The following is a 21,432-nucleotide window of genomic DNA, read 5'->3' on the forward strand; positions in this document are numbered from 1 at the left end:
AATCTTAAAAGAAAGAAGTAAAGATAAAAGATGAAAAGTATAGAGAGTTTACTAGAAAAGATCTTACGTGATCTTATGATGTTATAATATTGTATCACGTGGAAATTTGATTCCACGAAATTTTTAACAAGTGATTAAATGAAATGTTTAGTATAATTAAATTTTATCAAAGATTTTAATAAAAACGTGTTTATTCGACGCTTTATGGTATGTAAAACCAAAGTTTTTAAAAGATAAAATTGTCTATTTACTTTTATTACGATTAAAATTATAATAATTGCATTGTTATAGAAATCATCTCATTGTTATAGAAATCATCATATCAGATAATGAAAAGTTAATGCGGAGAAGATAAGAAAAAAAAAAACCCATTAAGTTAATATATAAAATAATGGAAATTCAAACATTTATATTCTTTGACCTAGAAACGACTGGTCTGATTCAGGGAAAGATTATGCCAAGAATCACGGAAATTGCTTTAGTTGCAGTTACAAGAGAGTCGATGCGTAATAGCAACAAAGCATCTTCGCCGCGAGTCTTGCATAAGCTAATACTTCCGATTAATCCCCAAAAAATCATACCACCAAATGTAGAATACATGACAAGTGAGTTGCTTTGTTAGCTTAAATTGATTAATACATTAATAACATTGAAGAAAATCTAAATTGAGGAAATTCTATAATATAGTAATATAATAATCTCTTATATATAAATTTGTAGAACTATTTAACGAGGACATGTTGCTACTGCAGCCTTTTGAATGTGAAGTTTACGAGTTAATAAAGTGTTTTCTACAACGTCTTACGCCGCCAGTTTGTTTTGCAGCACATAACGGCAACAGATTTGATTATCCAATATTCTTGCAGGAACTCGAGCGCATAAATAAGGTATAATTAATTTTAAAAGTGGTCAGCTATTTATTTTTCCATTTGTTCAATAACAATTTTCTGCAGTTAAAGATCTTTGATGACAAAATTCTGTGCATTGATACATGGAAGATGTTTCAAGATTTCTTCAAGAAAAAAGATTTGGAACCAAAGATAGTCCAAGATTTGTTAGATGATGAATTCAATGATTCGCTCTCCATGTTAGATATAGATGCGGTAATAATGGAACAAGAGGCTAAAATTAATGCCACATCTATTTCGCAAGCAACATCTCCTTGTGATATCAAAGTTATAAACAATAAGAAATATGATATAAACAAGGAGTATAACGATGACATCGATGTTGAATCGTCGAAGGATTTTAGACAAAAAAATAATGAAAAAACGCCGGAGAATCAAATAATGAGGCAGCATGAGGCTGGTTTTGTAGAACGACCATTTAAAAAAAATAATCCAAGGAAGAAATTGGATTTCGGATGGGAAAGACCAGTCAGCCTTAAACTCGGCGCCATTTATGAATATATGTTTGGTTCAAATTTTGCTGAGCATTCGGCCGAGGCTGACTGTCTTGCCATGATACGTTGCGTTACTAATATTGTCGACTTCTTCTTTGAGTGGTCAGACCATCATGCAATACCCTTGGTTTGCTGTAAAAAAATAGTATAGTATAAGATTATTAAATGATATTTTAGATTTTAGATAATAAAAATGATACATAATGAGTAAAAAATTACAGAATCGTACAGTACAAAGAGGATATATGTAATTGTGAATTAAGATGCAAAATTAGTATATGAAATTGAAAGTAATGTTGTTAAAGCTTTCATCTTTTTATATATTAAATTATTAAATGCAAAAGAGTATTCATAACTTGTATTTCATAACAAATATTAATCTAAGTAAGAAATTAGTCCAAATATTAGTCTGACTATTTGTGATAACAAAATATGATTCATTGATGATTCATTTCATTTTTATGATTTAAAAGTTTTATATATATTATATATATATATATATATATATAACTTTTAAATCATAAAATGAAATGAATCATATATATATATATATATATATATATATATATATATATATATATATGTATATGTATGTATATATGTATGTATATAAAAATTAATATCACATATATGATTTTATAATTTATTATAAACTATGCAGAGTGAATTATAATCTATTATAGGATAATTGCACTTTGTATATAGCTACTGCATGTTGAATTGTTATTTATAGTTTTTTCATTTACTTATTTACTTATAATATACAATTTAAATTTATTTTTCTGTAACACATATGAAAAAATTGGAAAAAGCTTTTTATTTCTGTGAAAGAATTGTGTAAGCTTTTTTTTTATTATATATGAAAGAAGTGTTTAAAATGAATTTTATTCATATTTAAATTAAATGAAAACTATGTACAATCAGATATGGCATAAAATTGCTTCTAGTTCTATATTGGAAAATATTAAAAGATGAGAATCTCTTCTTTGTAAGTAATAATGTATAGGAATGTAAGTAATAATGTAATAGGATTCTATTCTTATCTCTTTCTTGAATCAAGAAAAAGGAAAGAAGAGAATAAAAAAGAATTTATTTTATGAAAAAGCAATTTTTTTAAAGAAATGGAGCTATATTAAGCTTGTTTTAATTGTTTATATCTACTTTTAAAGTATTTAGTATTCTTAATTAATTATACATGTTTTGTTTTAAAATACTTTTAAAAACTGTTTTAATTTATGATAAGACTATTAACCTTCTTATCAGCTATATTAACAAAATCAATTTCTTTAGGTACTTAACTTTATTTATATTTGTGATAGCTAAACTTATGTTTTTATTTTTATGAAATAAGTTTAATACAGAATGTTGAAATAAAATAAAGTCATATATTTTATATCATAAGACTGAATAAATTGGCGACTAAGATAGTATTGTATATATTTTTAATATGCCATTTCTTGAAAATGCAAATGAAAATAAAAAACTTATTTCCAAATTTTTTTATAGCCAAAAAATTATAATTGGACCTAATGCTTTTTGTGAAAAACTTTCGACGGAATATTTTTCATAATGTTATTCGTTATGTGCATGTGTTAATAAAAAAATATTCTTAAATGAAAAAATTAATTGAAAATGAGAGAATCATATCTTGATATTAATAATAAATTGTTCTATATATATATATATATATATATATATATATATATATATATATATATATATATATAAAACAATTTATATATACACAATACTCGCGATATTAAATAATTTAAAAAAAAGAAGGGTTTGAAATATGTATCATACTTACCAGGTTCAGATGATTGTGATGATTCTAAATTGGATTGCAAGATTGCAAATTCATTTTTATTTACTGCAATAAAAAATTTAACCGAAATTATAATATTATGTACTACATTATTAATATTTGTATTTTGATAAATAAATAATAAAAATAATCAGTTTTCTAATTACCAGTTTTTGCATAAATATATTATGTTTATGTCCCTCTGTATTTACATATTTCATTAAAAAGTAAATACTCACAAACATATTTTGCTATTGCATACTTATCATTTGCAATAGTTCTCTCGATATCTTGTATAATATGATTTATTCTTCCTGTCAAACATCTCATTTCATCGGACCCAATATGTTGCAACAAATTAAGATTTTTGTCCCAATAATATGTTATAGTACCCTTGCGAAAAGCTTCGCGAAGCTTTTGTAACATCTACAAAATATATTGTTATTTTATAACTAACTTAACAAAGGAAATAATTTGAATTTTAACAATATATTACCATAAAAAACAAAGAAGTATTTGATTTTTTATTTGAAAACTTAAAAATGTCCAATTCATTCAAACATAATGTTTCGATATAATAACTTGCAATAGTTTTCCAGTTTTGTGTATCTCTAAGTTTCTGAAAAAATGCAATTAAATTATTTATTTTGCTTTCCATATATTAAAAATAAATGATGTTTATTACTTTATGATGTATCGTATATCATACCTTTAAATGACGTATTATAGGTTTGGCTCGTCCATAACTATCGAGTATATCTTTTTCAAACTCGTAAAAACATAATCGCCAATAACGATGTGGTGCATCCTTAAATTTGGCCTTACTATTATTCAAAGGTTTAGGAACTGCAGACCAATATTTAGAACCCGGCTCATACTGCAAGTGCAATTTAGCTAATTATACGCGCATGATTTAAAAATTATATAATTATTAGTTCTCTATTTCTTTGAATAATAAATTTGTATTTTTCAAAACTATTTATTAACTATTTAAAATTATTATAAATTTTATTATTATTTTTGTTTGATACATATGACAAATCTTTTGCACTAATATAATAATATTTTAATTTTATGTTACTTTTTTTAAAATAGATAATTTTGAACATTTTGGCGGTGGATTACGGGTCGAAAAAGCTAATACAGGAACCACATCAATATCAATTGGTTTTCCAGAAACTTTAAACGAAAGCGTAAATGCTGGTCCGGTTTTTTTTATCGTTATCTAGAAAAAGAGAAAATTATTTAGTTTGGATGCTCTTTTGACACAAAATGCACTACACTACGATATTGTACACTGCTAGAATAATATATAGATATTAATATTTTACGTACTGAAATATAATTATTCAATACAATTCGATTACTTTGACTGGTTTCGTTTGCCACTCTACTTAAAATTCCTTCCATCCAAAAACGAAATTTATCTTGATTTAGATACGATTTATCATCAATGAAATAATTGAGTTCTCTAAACAGAAAAAAAATACAATTTCTCTTTTTTTCTAAATCTTTTCTAAATTTTTTCTAAATATAAAAAGCATTTTAGTACGATTTACCGTAATGCTCTTTGTTCTAAGGATAAAGTTTTGTGCAACATATCTCTATCTTTCCAAGTCGTACGTATCTTAATGTAAGCTGGACAATCTGAGATAAACTGTAATGATTAATATAAGTACTTATTATTATTCGATACGCACGTGCAAAAATTATATTTTAATTTTAAAAAATATAATAATATATTGTATAATATGTTAACAAAATAATAAAATATCATCTATTCATGTGTAATCCTGATAGATATTAATTGTAAAAATTTGAAATAAAAATTTTTATACAAGATCTTGTATAAAAAAATTAAAAAAAAAATTTATTTTTTATTAGTTGTTTAATTTTCAAAAAATTGAACAACTAATAAAATATGCTAAAATTTGCATTTTCTTTTCTTTTTTCTTCTCTTTATATTTTCTTAAACTTATATTATTTTTTAACATTATATGTCACACATTATCGAGTTCAAAATAATATATTATACTTCTATATCTTTCTCTTTAAAGGGTAAATTGATCACAAAGTTTAAATCGTATTCCTCCGGCTCTCCGACTCGAGTTTTTTTATAATAACTGCCGGCCCACACGATTCTTTGAAACGTTTTATCAAAAAGCGGACTTTGTCGTCGCATAGCGTTTATTAATTTCTCAAAAACCTATGACACAAACATAGATTTTATAATGCAAACGTATTAATAATTACGTGGTTATAAAACATATCATTCGAATAAAAAATATCAATCTTTTTACAATACCTCATTTAAATGCTGATTTTGATTTTTCACATCATCAACATCCAAACTTATAAATTGTTTGTTTATTTTATTAAATATTTCATCATTAATTAGATAGCGTTCGATATTTGTGTCTTGCATTATTGCACAATTACAGAATTTTTTAAATCTAAAATTTTATTAAATCTTAAATTATTATTATTGCAAAGCCATGCTATCATACTTATATTACTGCAATAAAATAAAGTATATGAAGACTTACCATACACAATTAAGTAATTTCATAAACATAAAAATGTATATGTATAAATAATATATTTTAAATGAAAGCCAAAGAAAAAAAGTAGAAAATAATAAAATATATTTAAAAAGAATTATATTTTTTAATTAAATTAAATTTTTCTTTTTTTGCAAATTCAAAGAAAATTAAATTTTTTAAATATTGAAGTATACTGTTTGTAATTATTACAATAGAGAACTGTGCATGAATATTTCATTATAAATATGTATAGTGCATAAATCAAATCAAAAGTTTATATATATTATTATTTCCGCAAAATTTCTGAGAAACTAATCAGTAAACGCAGATTTATCAGCATATTCATATCCGCATATGCGATATAAATAACTTTTAAACGATAAACAAGCAACTTTAATATGAAAAAGACGTAATATTACAACAAATACCGCCATTTGCGATAAAATTTGTCGATACAAATGTTGATCAAAAATATGTAAATGCAGAAATATATACATATGAAATTGATTTTCGCTGATTCCGAATAATAAATCTGGTATTTATTTGGTCAGCAATAAATTGTTATAAACAGATAGCGATTTATTATAGTAAATAGCAAATATTATAAAACAGATATCAATGTAAAAAAATAAAATTTATTTTAAAAATATATTAATTAAATTGTCTACATGTTTATTAATAATAAAAAAATTATTTTATTTTATAAATTTTAAAAAATTTTGGATTAATAAAAAATTTATATAATAAAAAGCTATTATGTATTTATATCATTTTGTTATAAATTACGATAAAATACATTATTGTCGATAATTAAATCCTGCATCTGATACAAATTCAATTTTTTATCTATACTCACCAAGCGAAAAATATAAGTAATCTTAGCGTAGATCGATGGATCTGTGTTAATAATCGCAAAAATTGCGATTTGTACAGTACTATTAATACAATATAATACTAACACAATAAGTTTTTTTGGAGATTTTAAGAGCTGATTCTTTTTATCAATAATTAATTTGTTTTATGAATTATTCACTGCAAAATTGCAATATAAATAAAATTGCACTCGATTGCATCGAACTGTAGATTCTACTATGCTCTTGCTACGAGTACGTTGCTTTTATACACCAATGAATAAAGGCTCTTGCACACGTTATGTGTTACGCAAAAGCGAGATGCGTTAGCCAATCATCTTCTACTCTTTCATTTCTTGCTGTTCATATGTTGATGCTTCTTGTGTGAGAGTCCTTGACGCGTTGATGTTCCAGTACATTCCAGACATTCCATAGCAAGAGCTCTATTAAGTATGACTCATCAATAAATATTAATAATGACCACGGGAAAGAAAAGGAAAGAAAGCGAGAAAAAACACTTATATATATTTTAATATTTTTTTGCTTTATATTCCATAATTTTTATATTTACTTTTTATGTATTTTTCAAGATTTTTAAATTATTACTGTCATTTTCGATAAAATACAATTTTTTTAAATGTTATAATACTTTCTTTTTTGTTTCGTTTTTTTAATATTCACTTTACAAAATAATTTTTTTCTAATTTACATTTTATTTATTGTTTGTCCTTTTTTCAATTATCATTGCTATTTCCAATTCTCATTTTTATCACCGGTAGATTATTCTCTTTATCATGTGAAATAAGTATCAGTTCCGCGAAATTTCATTTCACTCGAAGAATTTTTTCTAGTACAGTTATCAATTTTCTGCAAACAGCATCGCTGATAACGGCTCGACCTTCCAACACTTCCGCTAATCCTTTGCACAATTCCTCTGCTCGTTCGTCCAGTTGTATTGATATCGGCATAATAACATCACACGAGTTTTCCTCTTTTTCTAGCCTCGGTATCTTCTCCTCTCTCTCGGATTCCTTGTGTTTATTTATTGCAATTAGATAATAACCATAAAATGATAACAGCGTTTCGCGCTTTATTTACATATACAAAGGAAATGTTTTAACCTTTCTAAAATTATATGTTATACACTAATTGTTAAAAAAAAGAAAGAAAAATATATCAAATCAAAATTATTTCGTTCTGACATTTTGATTAATGTAATTTTATTCGATAAAATTGCTGAAAAAAAATGAACTTGTAGATATTATATTATAAATTGTTGGATTCGCTCTTGTGCATAAGTTTAAAAAAACATCTGATTCTTAAAATAAATAATTATCTTTTATTTCTTAACTTGTGCCTTTAATCATACTTACATTGTATTCATAGCATGTGTGCTCGTCGCGATTTTTGATAGCTTTAGCCAAGTATCTAAAGTAATCCTGCAAGTTTGCGAAGCCTTCCAGGGTATAATACGGTCTCGAAGACAAGTAAGCTTGCATGATGCTATTGATGTTGGGTCTTTTAGCCAGAGCCTTTGCTATTTTAGCGATCAATTGCTCCGAGCATCTTTGTCCTATATGCTCGAAAGTCTCCAGGGCTTCCTGGCGTACCCAGGGGTTCTCGTTTTCTAGTAGATGAACGAACAATCCGATCAAGGTGGATGCTACGCTTTGGATTCCGCAACGATCGAAATCTTCGATGTATCGTCGTACAAAATGACAGATCTTGATTTTGTCCCGTGAAGGCAGATAGACGCATGAGGTCGCGATAGACTTCAAAATCTAAAATCAAATATGATGTTTCAATACTTCTGCAACCAAAGAATGTTGTATATTTACCCTAAAAAAAAAAAAATAAATAATAAAAAACTTATACCGAACAAAACATGTTATCCTGAAAACTTCCAAGACGAGTGGCATCGAGCAGATTAACGAATAAATCAGACACTATATCTAATTGTTTGCCTTCGCATTCAATAATCGCATTTTCCACAAAAGTCCACAATTTAATTAAGATTTCAATAATGTCCTTGTTATCACTATAATCCACCGCTATCATCGCGGATATGGATTGCATCTGGAAATAAATGAAAACTTTTGAGCTTAAAAGTTTTTTCATAATTTCGACATTAATCAAGGTTTGAAATTAATAAGAAAATTCATCCATTTTTTCCAATATAGAAGATTGATAAATGTAGTCACATCTTACGAGACGTTTCCAATTGCGAATAGAAGGATGTTCTTGCAGATCCAAAAAAGCTTTCGGCAAGTCCTCGAATTTATACCGCAATCGTTCTGACGTAAAATGTTTAGTTTTCGCTACTAGTAAATACAGGATAGGTACGTAATTATTTGTATCTAGATTCTCGACAAGATTCTTGAGAAGAGTAGATTTCATGTCTTCAGTCAATAGTTCGAATAGAGTGATAATCATGTAATCTAACATGATCGCTTCTATACTGTCACGTCTTTCTGATAAAGTGCCGGAGATTTTGATCAGATGTTTGATATGATCGGCGCATAGTTGCGAAGTTCCGAGCCTTAAACATAACAATATGCAAAAAATCAGTTGGATGGTACCAATTTATTTTTATTCATCATAATTATGTTAATTAACTAATTCAATTAATTGTATTAAACAATTAATTACACGTATTAATAATAAGTTTCTTATCTATCAATAAATATTAATGAATAAATAAATCGTAATATTACTTTTTTATCAATTAATTAATAATATATTAATTAAGTATATTTACTAATATTTTGTTAATCAACTTTATTAATATTAATGCTAATGTCAATATTAATGTGAAGACTTGCACCTGCCAATAAAGCACCAAACGTCCGAGCTTAGTAGAGAACTCCAAAAGTGACCACACAACAAATACTTTAGCAGAAGTTTCTCGAGTGTGTGAAAGTCTTCTGGTCGAATCTTACTAACAAGATCGCAAAAAAATATCAGAGTTGCCTCATAAACACCAATTAATCGTGATGATCCACTAATTTCATGAGTACTTGATAATTTTAATTCTCCGACGCAGATTTCTTCTCCGACTAAAAAATTCTTGTTGTGACTTTTAAAATATTAATATAATTTAATTAAAAATCTTTTTCTTTTAATTTATATACATAATATTCTTAGAATTCTTAAAATGTTTGATATTCTAAATTTGTAAAACTTTTCTATAAATCCTTGAAATTTCCTAAACATTTTGGAATTGTATTTACTTTGTGTCACTTACGATATTCTATGTATGTTAGCGCAATATCCAAGATTGAATCCGAACCTAGAGACCATTTGGAATAATGCTCGTATGGCATGTTGTTCAGTTTTTCCATGATAGCAATTGTCAATAAATGATAATTTACATGTTGATCATGTGAGACAATTTGCCTTCCATACTGAAAATATATCTAAAATACAAATAACTTATATATAATTTTGCAAAATTTGCCAATTTTCATGTCTCTCACTTTTTTTCTTTAATATGATATAATAATGTAAGAATATTTTTTATTTTATTATATTTTCTGCTATTTTGTGTCAAAATTTTAAATTATTTATTATTTTACAAAGAAATATAATTTTGTGTAGTGTGTATGTGTATGTGCGCTTATAATAATGACAATATAAACGCGATTTATTTTATTTTCAATTAAATTTTAATCACGTACTTGTTTGAAATCCTCGTGATTAAAGATGATATCTAAGAAAGATGTGGCATTGATTGAGATTGTTCTTTCGTCCGCTTTTGTTAAACTAAAGCATGAATATCTATGACAAAATTTTTTATAATTTTTTATAATAATCCTTTTAATAATATATTTTATTTTATAATACGATATATGTATAATAATACTATCATATAATTTTATGCAATACACACGCATCCACATAAGCAAAAATTCTTGTAATACTTAAACATTATTTTTTTTTTCGAAAGATTAATGAGGGGAGAGAGATCGACAAGAGATTGATCACCCGTGCATGTGCGCCGAAAGTTCCACTAGATATGACATCGTTTCGTTTGCGAGACATTTTTTGTAAACAGCTGTTAATTTCTCGAGGATTTTTAATAAACGCATAGCAACCAATATACTTCGTTCCGCGTTCTTATCCTTTTGATCCTATATCATAATAAATCTAATTGTTACTCTGATATATAATATTATTAATAATCAATATAATATTCCATGTTTGTTAATATAATATATAATAAATATAATGTGTATAATGTTATATATATATATATATATATATATATATATATATATATATATATAATATTATACTATCCATAATATCATCATATGAAAATATATTTCATTTAAATTCGCACCAAAATAAATTATATAACATATACTCTGTTAGAATCGCATGTTAATATACCTTGATCGTGGACAAAAGACGAGACACATCTTTCGCCATTTGAGCGAGATGCATCACGACGCTATTTGGTTTGATATTATCATGATAAATAAGAGCCAGCTTAGCAAATGCCTCGGATAAATCAACAAACGTCTTAGTGTCCATCCCATTTGCAATAAAAGCAATATTACCATATGCGTCGATTACTGAGAAAACCGACAAACGTCAATACGAGAAATTAATTAAATTAAATGTGTTAATAAAATTTAATAATAAAGTTCTCTCTAATATATAATAAAAAAATTCCATCATATATTTTAACTATAAGAAAATCGATTTAGAATTGAATCTGCTGGAAAATGCACTTAGTAAGAGATAGAGAAAGAAAGAGAGAGAGATACTTTACATTTCTATAAAATAATATATTTCCAAATAATTTTTCGAAATTTATGAAACTCTCTAATCGCTTCCTCTCTTTTTTAATTTTGCATGTAAATCATTCTATATTCTTTTTTTTGTTATCTAAATGACATTGAAAAAATCCTTAAGAGTAAATGCACTTGCGATAAGATCGAAAGTAAAGATTCCCAGGTTAAAAAGTCGTTAGGATATAATGGATGGATCGCTCTTACCTTTCATCAACAGTTCCGTTTCCGATTGCACATCCGTGTCGAAGACGATTATGCTGTTCAAAGTGGCAAAGAATAGCTTAAAGATCACGCCCCCTTTTGTGAACAAATTCTTCAATTCTTGCATCGCACCGCTCAATAACACTCCGTACTTTGGGCTATAATAATTTTTCGACAATGCTCTCTTTATTTTATGTATTAATCGATATATTTATATATTATATAAAATCATAAAAATTCTGAACAATTTATTTCTTTACACGAGTAATATTTTAATAACTGATAGACACCTGGTTTTGCAATGTTCGAAAATGATTTTTATCGTTTCAGGTAAAATGTCGCATAACGATGTGACATAGAGAGCTCGAACTTTTCCAAGTGTCGATACATGTTCTATACATTTTTTCCAGAAGGTAAGCACGCCATCACAGATACGCAGTTTGTGCATAACGCCATTCAGATCATCGATTTTCACATTATCACCCATTATTATGTCATCTATGGATCTCACGATCTTTGGTACCGCAAAAAATAAAAAATATCTCAATATGAAAGATAAAGCGGTAAGTATCAAATCAAATTATAGATAAAATTTATTTTGCATGCAATATAATTATAATTTTATAACACATACAACACATACACAAATATAATTAAAAAAAAAAAAAAAAAATATATATATATATATATATATATAACAAAATATTTAAAAAATGTATTTACATATAATAATAATAATAATAATTTATAAAATTACTTGTGACAGAAAATGATGAGCTTTCGGCATAACTTTTTTGAAAACTTGTTCGTCAAGCGACTCAACTGTATATCTGGAGAGACATTGCTCCAAAATTTGTAGCAAGAATTCCGTATCGAGAGCAAGATCTTCGTTTTCCAGTAACGCTTAACGATTGAAAAAAGCATTAAGGATTAATCATTTTGATGAGATATTATTATACTAAAATAAGATTATATAAGTATTTATATATATATTTTTAAATTTAAAGTTTTATTTGAGTACACTGTTTCCAGCAAATCATCTTGTATATTAAAAGGATATTTGTAATTTGCACACTTGGCTGTCTATATCGTCCAAGTCAAAGAAGTCTTTTTCGAGCTGATAGCTAAAAGCTTCGCTGATTGTATGAGTTGGTGATGACATCTTTCTGTGCATCCTATTCTGGAATATAAAATAATACATAAAAAATGAATTATCTATCGATTAACGTATGAATATCCCAGAAAAAAACTATTACTAACTGTTTACATTTAATATATTTTTTTCTTTTCTACTCTATTATTCCAATATTTATAAGTATTTATAAATATTTTTCCTGCTATTAAAGAAATTTAAATACAATTTATGGATTTAATTTATCGATTAATTAAAAGTATAATAGATAAAATATATTATATATAATAATTCAAACTATTCGCTAGTAGTATTCGCATATTTTCACAATAGTTTCGATGCAAAGATCGATCAACGAGGGTGGGAGGGGAAGGGGGAGATGTAATCAGACCTCTCCCCTCCTGATCGCGAATAATAGGTAAAAGCGGAACAAATCGAAAATTTCTTGGCAATGCTCGAGGTTGCCGAAGTTTGCTGATAAGGACGTCAATTAAGGCAGCTCCAAGCTCTCTAATCGCCGATTTGCCAAAACTTTCTGTCTGCAATTTCTGCGCTATCGCCGACAAGCGAAATTGTAACCCACTTCTCGAAAGGATTTAACCGATCAAGTCGATGCAAAGTCGATCTGTTGAAATTCCCTCTCAACCCCTTCATCCTTTAACCCTTTAATTATTACGAGTGTTTCTATATAACAAAATTAAAGATAAGAATTACCGAAACGAGAGTATTGCGATCAATATTAAGTCTAGTAGAATAAAAAATTATTATAATTATTATTGATATATTAATTATATATTAAACATTATAGAATAAAAAAAGAAGCGGACAAATCAATTGGAGAGACTTCTGAAATCCTATAAATATAAAATTAATAAAAAAAGAGATTAAAACGACCATAAAAAATCAGCGCATATTTGCAAAAATTAATAAGGAGAAGACACTCTGAACGTCTAAGTTCTTTTTGTTAATTCAACAAGACTGTACAAATAGGAAGAATTCCTAGAAGAGAGAAAAGGAAAGATAATCGCGGGGTGTCGAGCAGTTGGAGGGTGAACGAGCGAGAAAAGAAGCCGATCCCAGCCCAGGAATTGGAATGATCGAGCCGTCGACTTGCCATGGCAACTGCGGACAACAAGCTGTCAGATGATGGGCAGAGTTTTGATCAATAATACCGACAGTGACTGGCCGCCTGTGCCGGCGATTCTCGAATTCGATATACGGAGTCGCGCGAACGGTGATTTCGACGACTCCAAACAACAGCACGTGGCCACTTGGGTTGGTAGTAAGGACAGGGGGTGGTAAAGGGGTTAAGAGAGGGTGGTTCCGACACGTGACTGCGCGAGCGACGTGTACCAGGCTGAGTCACGGAGGATGGATTTGAGCGATGTGATTTTCGATCGAGAGATGCTAATTTTTCGTCCCTGAATCACGAATTCGAGCGACCAAAAACGGCACCGACTACTGGTTGCAATATCGACGTATTGTTGCTTTTATATATTCGGAAAAGTCTGGTCTATTAAGTCCATATGATATCTAAACATTCAAAATAAAGCAGAAGCAGTAAATAACGAAATAAATCTCCACAAATATTAAAGTTTGCTATTGATAAAAGAATTATCTTCATTTAAATTCCCTTCAATTATTTTATATTTCTTATTTTAATAATGCGTAAAAATAAATAATTATTCGCTCAAGAAAAAGATATATATATATATATATATATATATATATATATATATATATATATATTATAATCACAATAAAGCTATAATTCTCATTAATAGTATGCAATAACACAAATAAAAAATTAATTCAAAATAGTATAATCAATAAAATAGATTGCGCTCACAATATAATATCCCTTTTAAAAATATTAAGCAAATAATTTTTTTGCTTATCTTTCCGCATCATTAAAAACATTTCAACTACACAAATTAAGACATTTGGTATGTACACTTGCATATATACAGATATCGTGATGTTATATCACCATGGCCTCGAGGGCAGCGTGTACGAAGTCAGCGAGGAGTTCGACTACCCTGGCAGCGCTGACAGTGATCGTAATGACGGGGGTTAATGGTACTAGTAAAATCATAGTATTAGTGTGTTGGCCGCCGTTCAAAGCAGAGAAAGAGAAAGAAAGGGACAGAGAGATGGCGATACATCTGTGCTTGACAGGTGTGTTGGTAAACCGGGCTTGGATTTGATACACATCGGAGAGTGGGTGGAGGGTGATGGCAATAGATGAAGGTAGTCAGTCAGTCGGCGCCCGGTCGCGGCGTCGACAACTCGTTCCTCGCTCTTCGCATTCTTCGCTCGAGGATCGAAAACTAAAAGAGAGCCTCGAGTATATGTTTGTAAAACGTAAGTAAGTATATTTATGCGCATTTTTTAAAACGTTGGCACAACTTTTCGCGCGTAGGATTAGTCATAGTTTAGCAAATTTGCGACGAGCTATGCGCTTATTTTTTTAACTTACAAGTTCTTAGGACACAGGCTTATAATAAGCTTATAGTTTTGATGAGATTTTTTCCTTTTAAAAATATTTTAAAGTTATTACATTATATAACTGCTACTCTTCAGATGATAAATTTAATTTAATAATATTAATAACAGGTAGCAATATTTTAGTGGAGTGAAAGCACTTTATATTAGACGAAGAACCGATGTATATCAACTAAATAACAAATCAATCAATCAATCGATCAATAAATTCTACTCGAAGAGTGATACTGACGATTCTGTCGAGAAAATGCATTGACAATATAAAGACGATTGCTCGGAAATGTCTAGCGGTAGAAGAGCGACACGTCCCGTCAGGCAGCTGTCATTGCAGCAGCCTGCGCCGCGTCGGCAGCACATTAGACGACAGAAATCAGCGGAGGACGATTGTAACAAGTCTTTGCAGATCTATGCAAATCCGATTGCACGTGATAGAGTAGTCACAAATGCGACGGACAAGCCCAAGGTGCAATTGTTGGAATCTCTTGCTTAATCGTTAGAACACTGTATTTATCATCGTTTCATCATCTGAAAAATTATAACGTCCTGTATATTATATATATATTTATCTATTATTTATAATTATTATTTATAATCATTTTTATTATTATTATTATATATCTGCACCTATTATAATCATGGCAGGTGCGAGTCGCCTGGGGCGACGATCGTCACGATTGCGATGGTCTGGCCCAAGTGGAAGTGGTGGCTCGGCAGATTCCGAGCCGATCCAGACCCACCACGGGCCGATCTGGCAGGACTTATGCCACCACGGAGAAGGCATCGATTCTCTATTCGCGGCAGGAGCTCGCCGAGAGACTGCGGCTCGCGTGGAAGCATCGCGAGCAGAACAAAGCGAACATTGACATTTTCTTGGCACATAACGTGGCCGTAGAAGAGCGCTGTGAATCTGAATTATCAATGTCTACTCCTCCAACTCCATTCTCCGGAGAGGAGTCTGATTTGATGAAAGATGAAAGGAAAAGCTCGCAGAATCTAAAAATATCTGGCAATTTAGAAGACCGAGAAAAGAAAAGTGAAATTGATAATAGAAGTGAAAGAGAATGCGAGAGGAAGCTGGAGGTTGCATCTGCAATGATGGAAAATGATTTGTTGATGAAGAAAGATGAGAATGTGACAAAAGGGATGGAAAAAGAGAGAGAAGAGAACGAGGTATAAATTATTTACTATAATTATTTAATTTCTACAATTGCTGATATCGATTTTGTTTCATTATTTTTTGAGCAGTTAATAAAATCTTGTAAATTCAATATAGCATCACAAATATTTGATCCTTTCATATTTATATTTAAAATATACAAGATAAATTCTTTTTACACGAATTTAAAAATATGAAGAATCTTTCTAACATTGTTTTAAAAGAAAAAGATTTAATTTTCATTAATATATATTATTATCTCTATATTATATGATAGATTTCTTTTTCGAGATAAATAAATATCATTACTTTCTATAAAAAAATAAAATTAATTGAGGAATATTATCGATCTTTTCAGAAAACGACAAACACGCAAACTAACTCGGATATCGAGGAGAAAAAAAAGAAGACAAAGATAAACATCGATTGTACAAGCCTTCATCTTTCGACAAATCAATTACATTCTTCAATGACCTTTCCGTCCTTAAAACCGGAAAACGCAGATCCAGCGAAAAACAATGATAATTTTTCGGCGAGGCAGAAGCGCGCGAGTTTTCAGAGCGGTACCAATCGTGCTTTTCTGATATCGGAAAAAACTTCGAAGGAGATCACGGAAGTGAAAGATAAGATCGCATCGGCGAAATCGATCGAGATCAGATGCGCTTCGGCCGCGACCAGATCGCCGATCGACAAAGGCACCATCCTCGCGAGAAGTTCGTCTACGACGAGTTTGGAGAAAACAAGAAGAACGAGTTCCGCGCCGCCGCAAAGACGTAATCTGGGACCTGCACCAGGGACGCGCGTTCAAGTAAATATCGTGATCGACGCGCCTGGTCTTACAGAAGCCACAGATAAGTCGATCGTTTGCGGAAAAATGCAGAGTGAAAAAGACGCTGTGGAAAAAATCGAGGAAAATTCGACGAAGGTAGGGGGTTGCCTGTGTTCTATCTAAGATTCTGCAGAGTGCTTGAGAATTTATCAAGCTCAATTTATCACTTTACGCACATTAATCAAGAATCGGTATATAAATTATATACAAAGATATATAAAAAAAATATATATAAAGAGTATAAATAAAAAATAAAAAAATATATAAAGATAGGGATCGCACGAACTGTCCTCTAGATATTGCGAGGTGAGCGATCGATAAGATCAGCGCCTCTGAAGAAGAGATCGAAGAGCGCGAAGAGGCGTCTTCTCGCTTCATCAGGCGGATGCAAGGACGAGGAGCGTGGAGGACGAAGGAAGAGTTCTGTGGATCCGAGAACGAGTGACGTGATAACTATGGTATCGCTAGTCAGTTCGGCTGATAGCGATAGCGACGCGGAAAACTCGCCAGGCGACGATAAGCTCATCAATGAGTTACGTAGCAAGCTACCCACCATGCCTATCATTAAAACGTCCATCAATTCCAACCATACTGTACCGAGAAAACCTATCAAGTCAGGTATGCTTTTTTATTTTCTTATTTTTATATAAATTGAAATATTTTATGTAAATTAAACATTTTATATACATAAATTATAATAATTATATAATATATAATATAATATAATATAATTATTATATACGTAAATTATTAATTTTATATACATTAATTATAAATTCAAAAATTCAATGAATAAAGTCATCATAAATTTTATATAAAAATTTCGAATAACAAATTTTTTTATATGTGTGTTCAAGTACAGATCTGAATTTTTGTCAAGCTCTTTCTATGAATCAAAGTTTTTATACTTGTTTTAAATTTATATTTATTTAGCTGATCGTGCTAAGAGATAACATTTGATAATGTATACGCGTGCGGCAACAAGCAAGGCGAAGAGGCGTAGAACTATAATTGAACCGACTAATTAAGAGAGACACGAGACACGCGAACAACACATAGCTAGAATTCTCAAATGCCGGCTTCTCTACACAATACGCATTCGTCTTGCAATCAGAGTTGATCAGAGCGAAATTCAATGACTTCATTATTGCTATCGCATTTATATAGCAAGATAATTATATAAAGATGATTAAAAGAGAGTTTAGTAAGAGTTTTAAAAAATGACAAAAAGATATCATTAATCTTTCAATTTTCAAAATTGCTCTCGTTGACAAGAAAAAAACAGTTAATAAAAAAATTATCAGTCTGCCTCACACAGTTTCTATTACTAATAACGACCCATCCTGCATGCGGGCGTGCAGTTAATGCAGCGCATCGCGGAGATATCGTGATTGATCGTTGGGATTAATAGACTGCCGTAAACGATCAAAAGTTTGGGCTCTTTTTGCAATCGGGCCGAGTTTATTTGTCGAATAACCTGTTTCTACTATTGGCAACTTTGTGAGCCGAATATCGCCCAATATCGATTTACTTTCGCAGAGAAAGAGAGAAAATTATCTATATTAACTGTTACTTCTCATCTTAAAGTTTTCGTAATTTTTTGAAATCAGATAAAATTATTTGCTCGAGGAATTTTAATTCGTAAAATTATAAATAAACGATTCTTGTATTAAATCGCCTGAGTAGTCTCCTTTCAGAGAGACTCTTTCGATGAGGAACCCACCAAGGATGAGAAGCGGATCGCCAATAATGTTCAACCTCCTTACTTCGGTTTCACCCTCAACGTCATCCACGGAAACGGTTACAAAGATTCGTCGGATAAGCAGGATCAAGCTGTCGACAACGTCGTCACACCATCGACACCGACTCTAGTGGCCGTTCCCGTGCTGTCGATTTCGCAGGATACTGAGAAAGCGGTGCCAGAGACACCGTTGACCGATCGCGAGAAGAGGTGCCTGGCGGTGCCGATCGGCGAGCTGCACGACAAGAAGCGAAAGCTGCTACGAATGCGGAGTATACCAAATCGTCCGATGTAAGCGAGATTATAATTCTATAAAATAATATGATATATTATTAATATATAATATAACATAATAATAATATAATATAATACTATAAACATAATAATAATATAATATAATATAAATTCTATAAAATAATATAAACGTAAAACTTTCTACTCCGGCCAGTACTCATTAGTTAATAATTATTTGACTTATCAATAATAGAAATTCTATTATTTTAGGAATTATTCTCTCGAGAATGTAAACATCACATACAATATTATGGAATAACAAAAATTTTGAAAAAATTAATGAAAGCAAGTCGAAGAAATCGCAAAATAAAATAGATCGTCGATTTGCGCGAGTGGTGTAATCGAGTTCTATTGTATCTTAATCTATATACAAGTTGTGGGGAGAAGGGAGAAAAAGTTCGATTGGTCGACGATTTATGATATCGACGTGGAAAAAAATAAAGTGGGTAACATGATGTAACCGATGATGGGGGAGGGAGAGAAGAAGGTTGCTTTGTAACAGACTGGTACGGCCGTGAATGTTGCATCCCGCGGATGGTGGTACGTCCTTCGATTGGTGCCTCCATCAAACTTCGATCATCATATTTGATGTCTTCCGCGCGACGTGTACATCGCTTATATAAAATTAGAAATCTGAAATAACTAAATTTGGCAAATTTATGACTCGAAGACGCTTCGTTCAATTAGATAGAGATTTTCGCGATTTCTTCTATTTTCACAAACAATTCGATATTAGAGAGAATACTTTAAGCGAGGCGTGCATTTTTTATTGATACGATTAATATATTTTGATTACCTCGATATTTTCATTATTGATGTTTACAGAATAACGGAGCAGACAAATAATGTACCGATGGAAATGAAGGAGCAGAGACCGTGTCTTGCAATGTCGCGAATTGATCTCGTCGCGGTTCCAGTTCCGCCAATTGATATTCCGCTTTCAAAAGTAAGAGAATAATGTTAATTCATGTTGAAACAAATTTATATAATAATATAATATTATTTTATATACTATATTTTATTTGTTATGTGAAAATATATAGGTCGAACACTTTTCTAAAGAAACATTGCCGGCGAAAGAAACACCGCGAGAGATGATGCCGTCAGAGCCGCATTTTCAAACGATCAAGGAAAAAGAATGTTGGCATCTCTACAGACGGATGTGCGATAAGGGAGTGTACGTGTCTTTTGACACTGTTTTAAGGTAATGGATAATTATCGATGAAATTAAAAAGTGTAATGAATATAAATTTTAAATAATTAATTAATAATAAATAGCATAATAAAATCTTTTGCATAACAAAATAACTAAAATAAAATAACATAGCATTGCATTAAACAATATCAATTTATTAAACTTAAATTATTCATAATAATCTACATGTACTCATAAGTAATTGGAAAAGTATTTTTCAGAGGCATGCTAACACCGACGGAATATAGATTACGACAGAAGGAATATTCACAAGATTTGCAATAAAATTAGCAAATACATTGGATTGCTTTGTTATAAAATGTTTAAATACTTTTTTAATCAACTGAGACTATTTTTACTTTATCGAGTTAGTCGATTATCCGAAAATATATATTTAGAAATTAAAGAAAAAAAAGAGAAAGAAATGAGGAAAGTGTAACTATATGAAATGAATATAATTTATCGTCTTGTACAAATATGCTCCTTTTTATTGTTTTCTACGAAATATGTGAATATTTTCCTTTTTATATATAAAGATGTACACATATAAAGGTATACACATATCCATCATGTATCCATATATAAATTTGTGAAGAATGAAAAGCCTTAAAACATTCGTTGTATAATTAACGCAAAATGAATGTCAAAAATAATCATGCTCACCGATTAAAAGCAAATTTGAACTCATTCCTTCATTGATGTATAGTATTTTTTCTTCTTTCGGATTAGCAACTGAACAAAGGATTAACCATGCAACTATCAATTAATTTCTTTGATCCTCAATCAACACACATACAAATTAACTTCGAATAAATAACACGCATTATATAGCGTCTCAACACCTCTGCTCCCGTTCATTGATCACAACGGACTCGATGAAAGTAAAATAATCTTTTTCCAAGCAAAGTTCAAATATGAACTGTCCAATTGCTATGCACTTGCGCGAACGTAGATACGCGCACGAAGCTGTCATTTGCGCT

At 29.9% G+C, this 21,432-nt stretch overlaps 4 protein-coding genes across 6 annotated transcripts; 2 read left to right on the forward strand and 2 right to left on the reverse strand.

Moving 5' to 3' along the window:
* The first annotated feature begins 63 nt into the window (after positions 1-63).
* On the forward strand, positions 64-1,821 carry LOC126849409 (uncharacterized). Of its 2 annotated transcripts, none has more exons than XM_050591196.1 (4): positions 64-207; positions 312-605; positions 721-887; positions 960-1,821. In XM_050591196.1, exons 2-4 carry the CDS (start codon positions 392-394, stop codon positions 1,551-1,553), a joined length of 975 nt encoding a protein of 324 aa, XP_050447153.1. In that variant the 5' UTR covers positions 64-207; positions 312-391; the 3' UTR covers positions 1,554-1,821. The 2 variants fall into 2 exon arrangements, with proteins under 2 accessions (XP_050447153.1, XP_050447154.1); XM_050591197.1 differs by having other exon boundaries at positions 66-207; positions 292-605.
* LOC126849406 (cyclic GMP-AMP synthase-like receptor) lies at positions 1,386-6,851 on the reverse strand. The gene is made up of 11 exons (XM_050591190.1): positions 6,606-6,851; positions 5,512-5,659; positions 5,242-5,412; positions 4,766-4,863; positions 4,542-4,677; positions 4,288-4,431; positions 3,916-4,083; positions 3,703-3,825; positions 3,446-3,632; positions 3,210-3,272; positions 1,386-1,534 (listed from the first exon to the last, which is right to left on the reverse strand). The coding sequence occupies exons 2-11, from the start codon at positions 5,629-5,631 to the stop codon at positions 1,506-1,508; spliced, it is 1,239 nt and encodes a 412-aa protein (XP_050447147.1). The 5' UTR covers positions 5,632-5,659; positions 6,606-6,851; the 3' UTR covers positions 1,386-1,505.
* Positions 6,852-7,118: 267 nt separating this feature from the next.
* LOC126849613 (uncharacterized protein C1orf112-like) lies at positions 7,119-20,169 on the reverse strand. Its single transcript, XM_050591605.1, has 14 exons — positions 20,054-20,169; positions 12,661-12,780; positions 12,358-12,504; positions 11,891-12,114; positions 11,604-11,758; positions 10,993-11,177; positions 10,585-10,730; positions 10,278-10,377; positions 9,845-10,016; positions 9,425-9,656; positions 8,809-9,139; positions 8,476-8,676; positions 7,974-8,381; positions 7,119-7,631 (listed from the first exon to the last, which is right to left on the reverse strand). The coding sequence occupies exons 2-14, from the start codon at positions 12,772-12,774 to the stop codon at positions 7,425-7,427; spliced, it is 2,622 nt and encodes an 873-aa protein (XP_050447562.1). The 5' UTR covers positions 12,775-12,780; positions 20,054-20,169; the 3' UTR covers positions 7,119-7,424.
* Positions 14,652-21,129, forward strand: LOC126849614 (uncharacterized). 2 transcript variants are annotated; one of them, XM_050591607.1, is made up of 9 exons: positions 14,652-15,100; positions 15,349-15,700; positions 15,880-16,407; positions 16,752-17,318; positions 17,519-17,840; positions 18,909-19,254; positions 20,083-20,203; positions 20,301-20,461; positions 20,674-21,129. In XM_050591607.1, exons 2-9 carry the CDS (start codon positions 15,518-15,520, stop codon positions 20,735-20,737), a joined length of 2,292 nt encoding a protein of 763 aa, XP_050447564.1. In that variant the 5' UTR covers positions 14,652-15,100; positions 15,349-15,517; the 3' UTR covers positions 20,738-21,129. The 2 variants fall into 2 exon arrangements, with proteins under 2 accessions (XP_050447564.1, XP_050447563.1); XM_050591606.1 differs by having other exon boundaries at positions 14,652-15,096.
* Positions 21,130-21,432: the final 303 nt, after the last annotated feature.

This window comes from Cataglyphis hispanica, chromosome 5 (genome assembly GCF_021464435.1).
Source record: "Cataglyphis hispanica isolate Lineage 1 chromosome 5, ULB_Chis1_1.0, whole genome shotgun sequence".
In the NCBI taxonomy this organism is placed as follows: Eukaryota; Metazoa; Arthropoda; class Insecta; order Hymenoptera; family Formicidae; genus Cataglyphis; species Cataglyphis hispanica.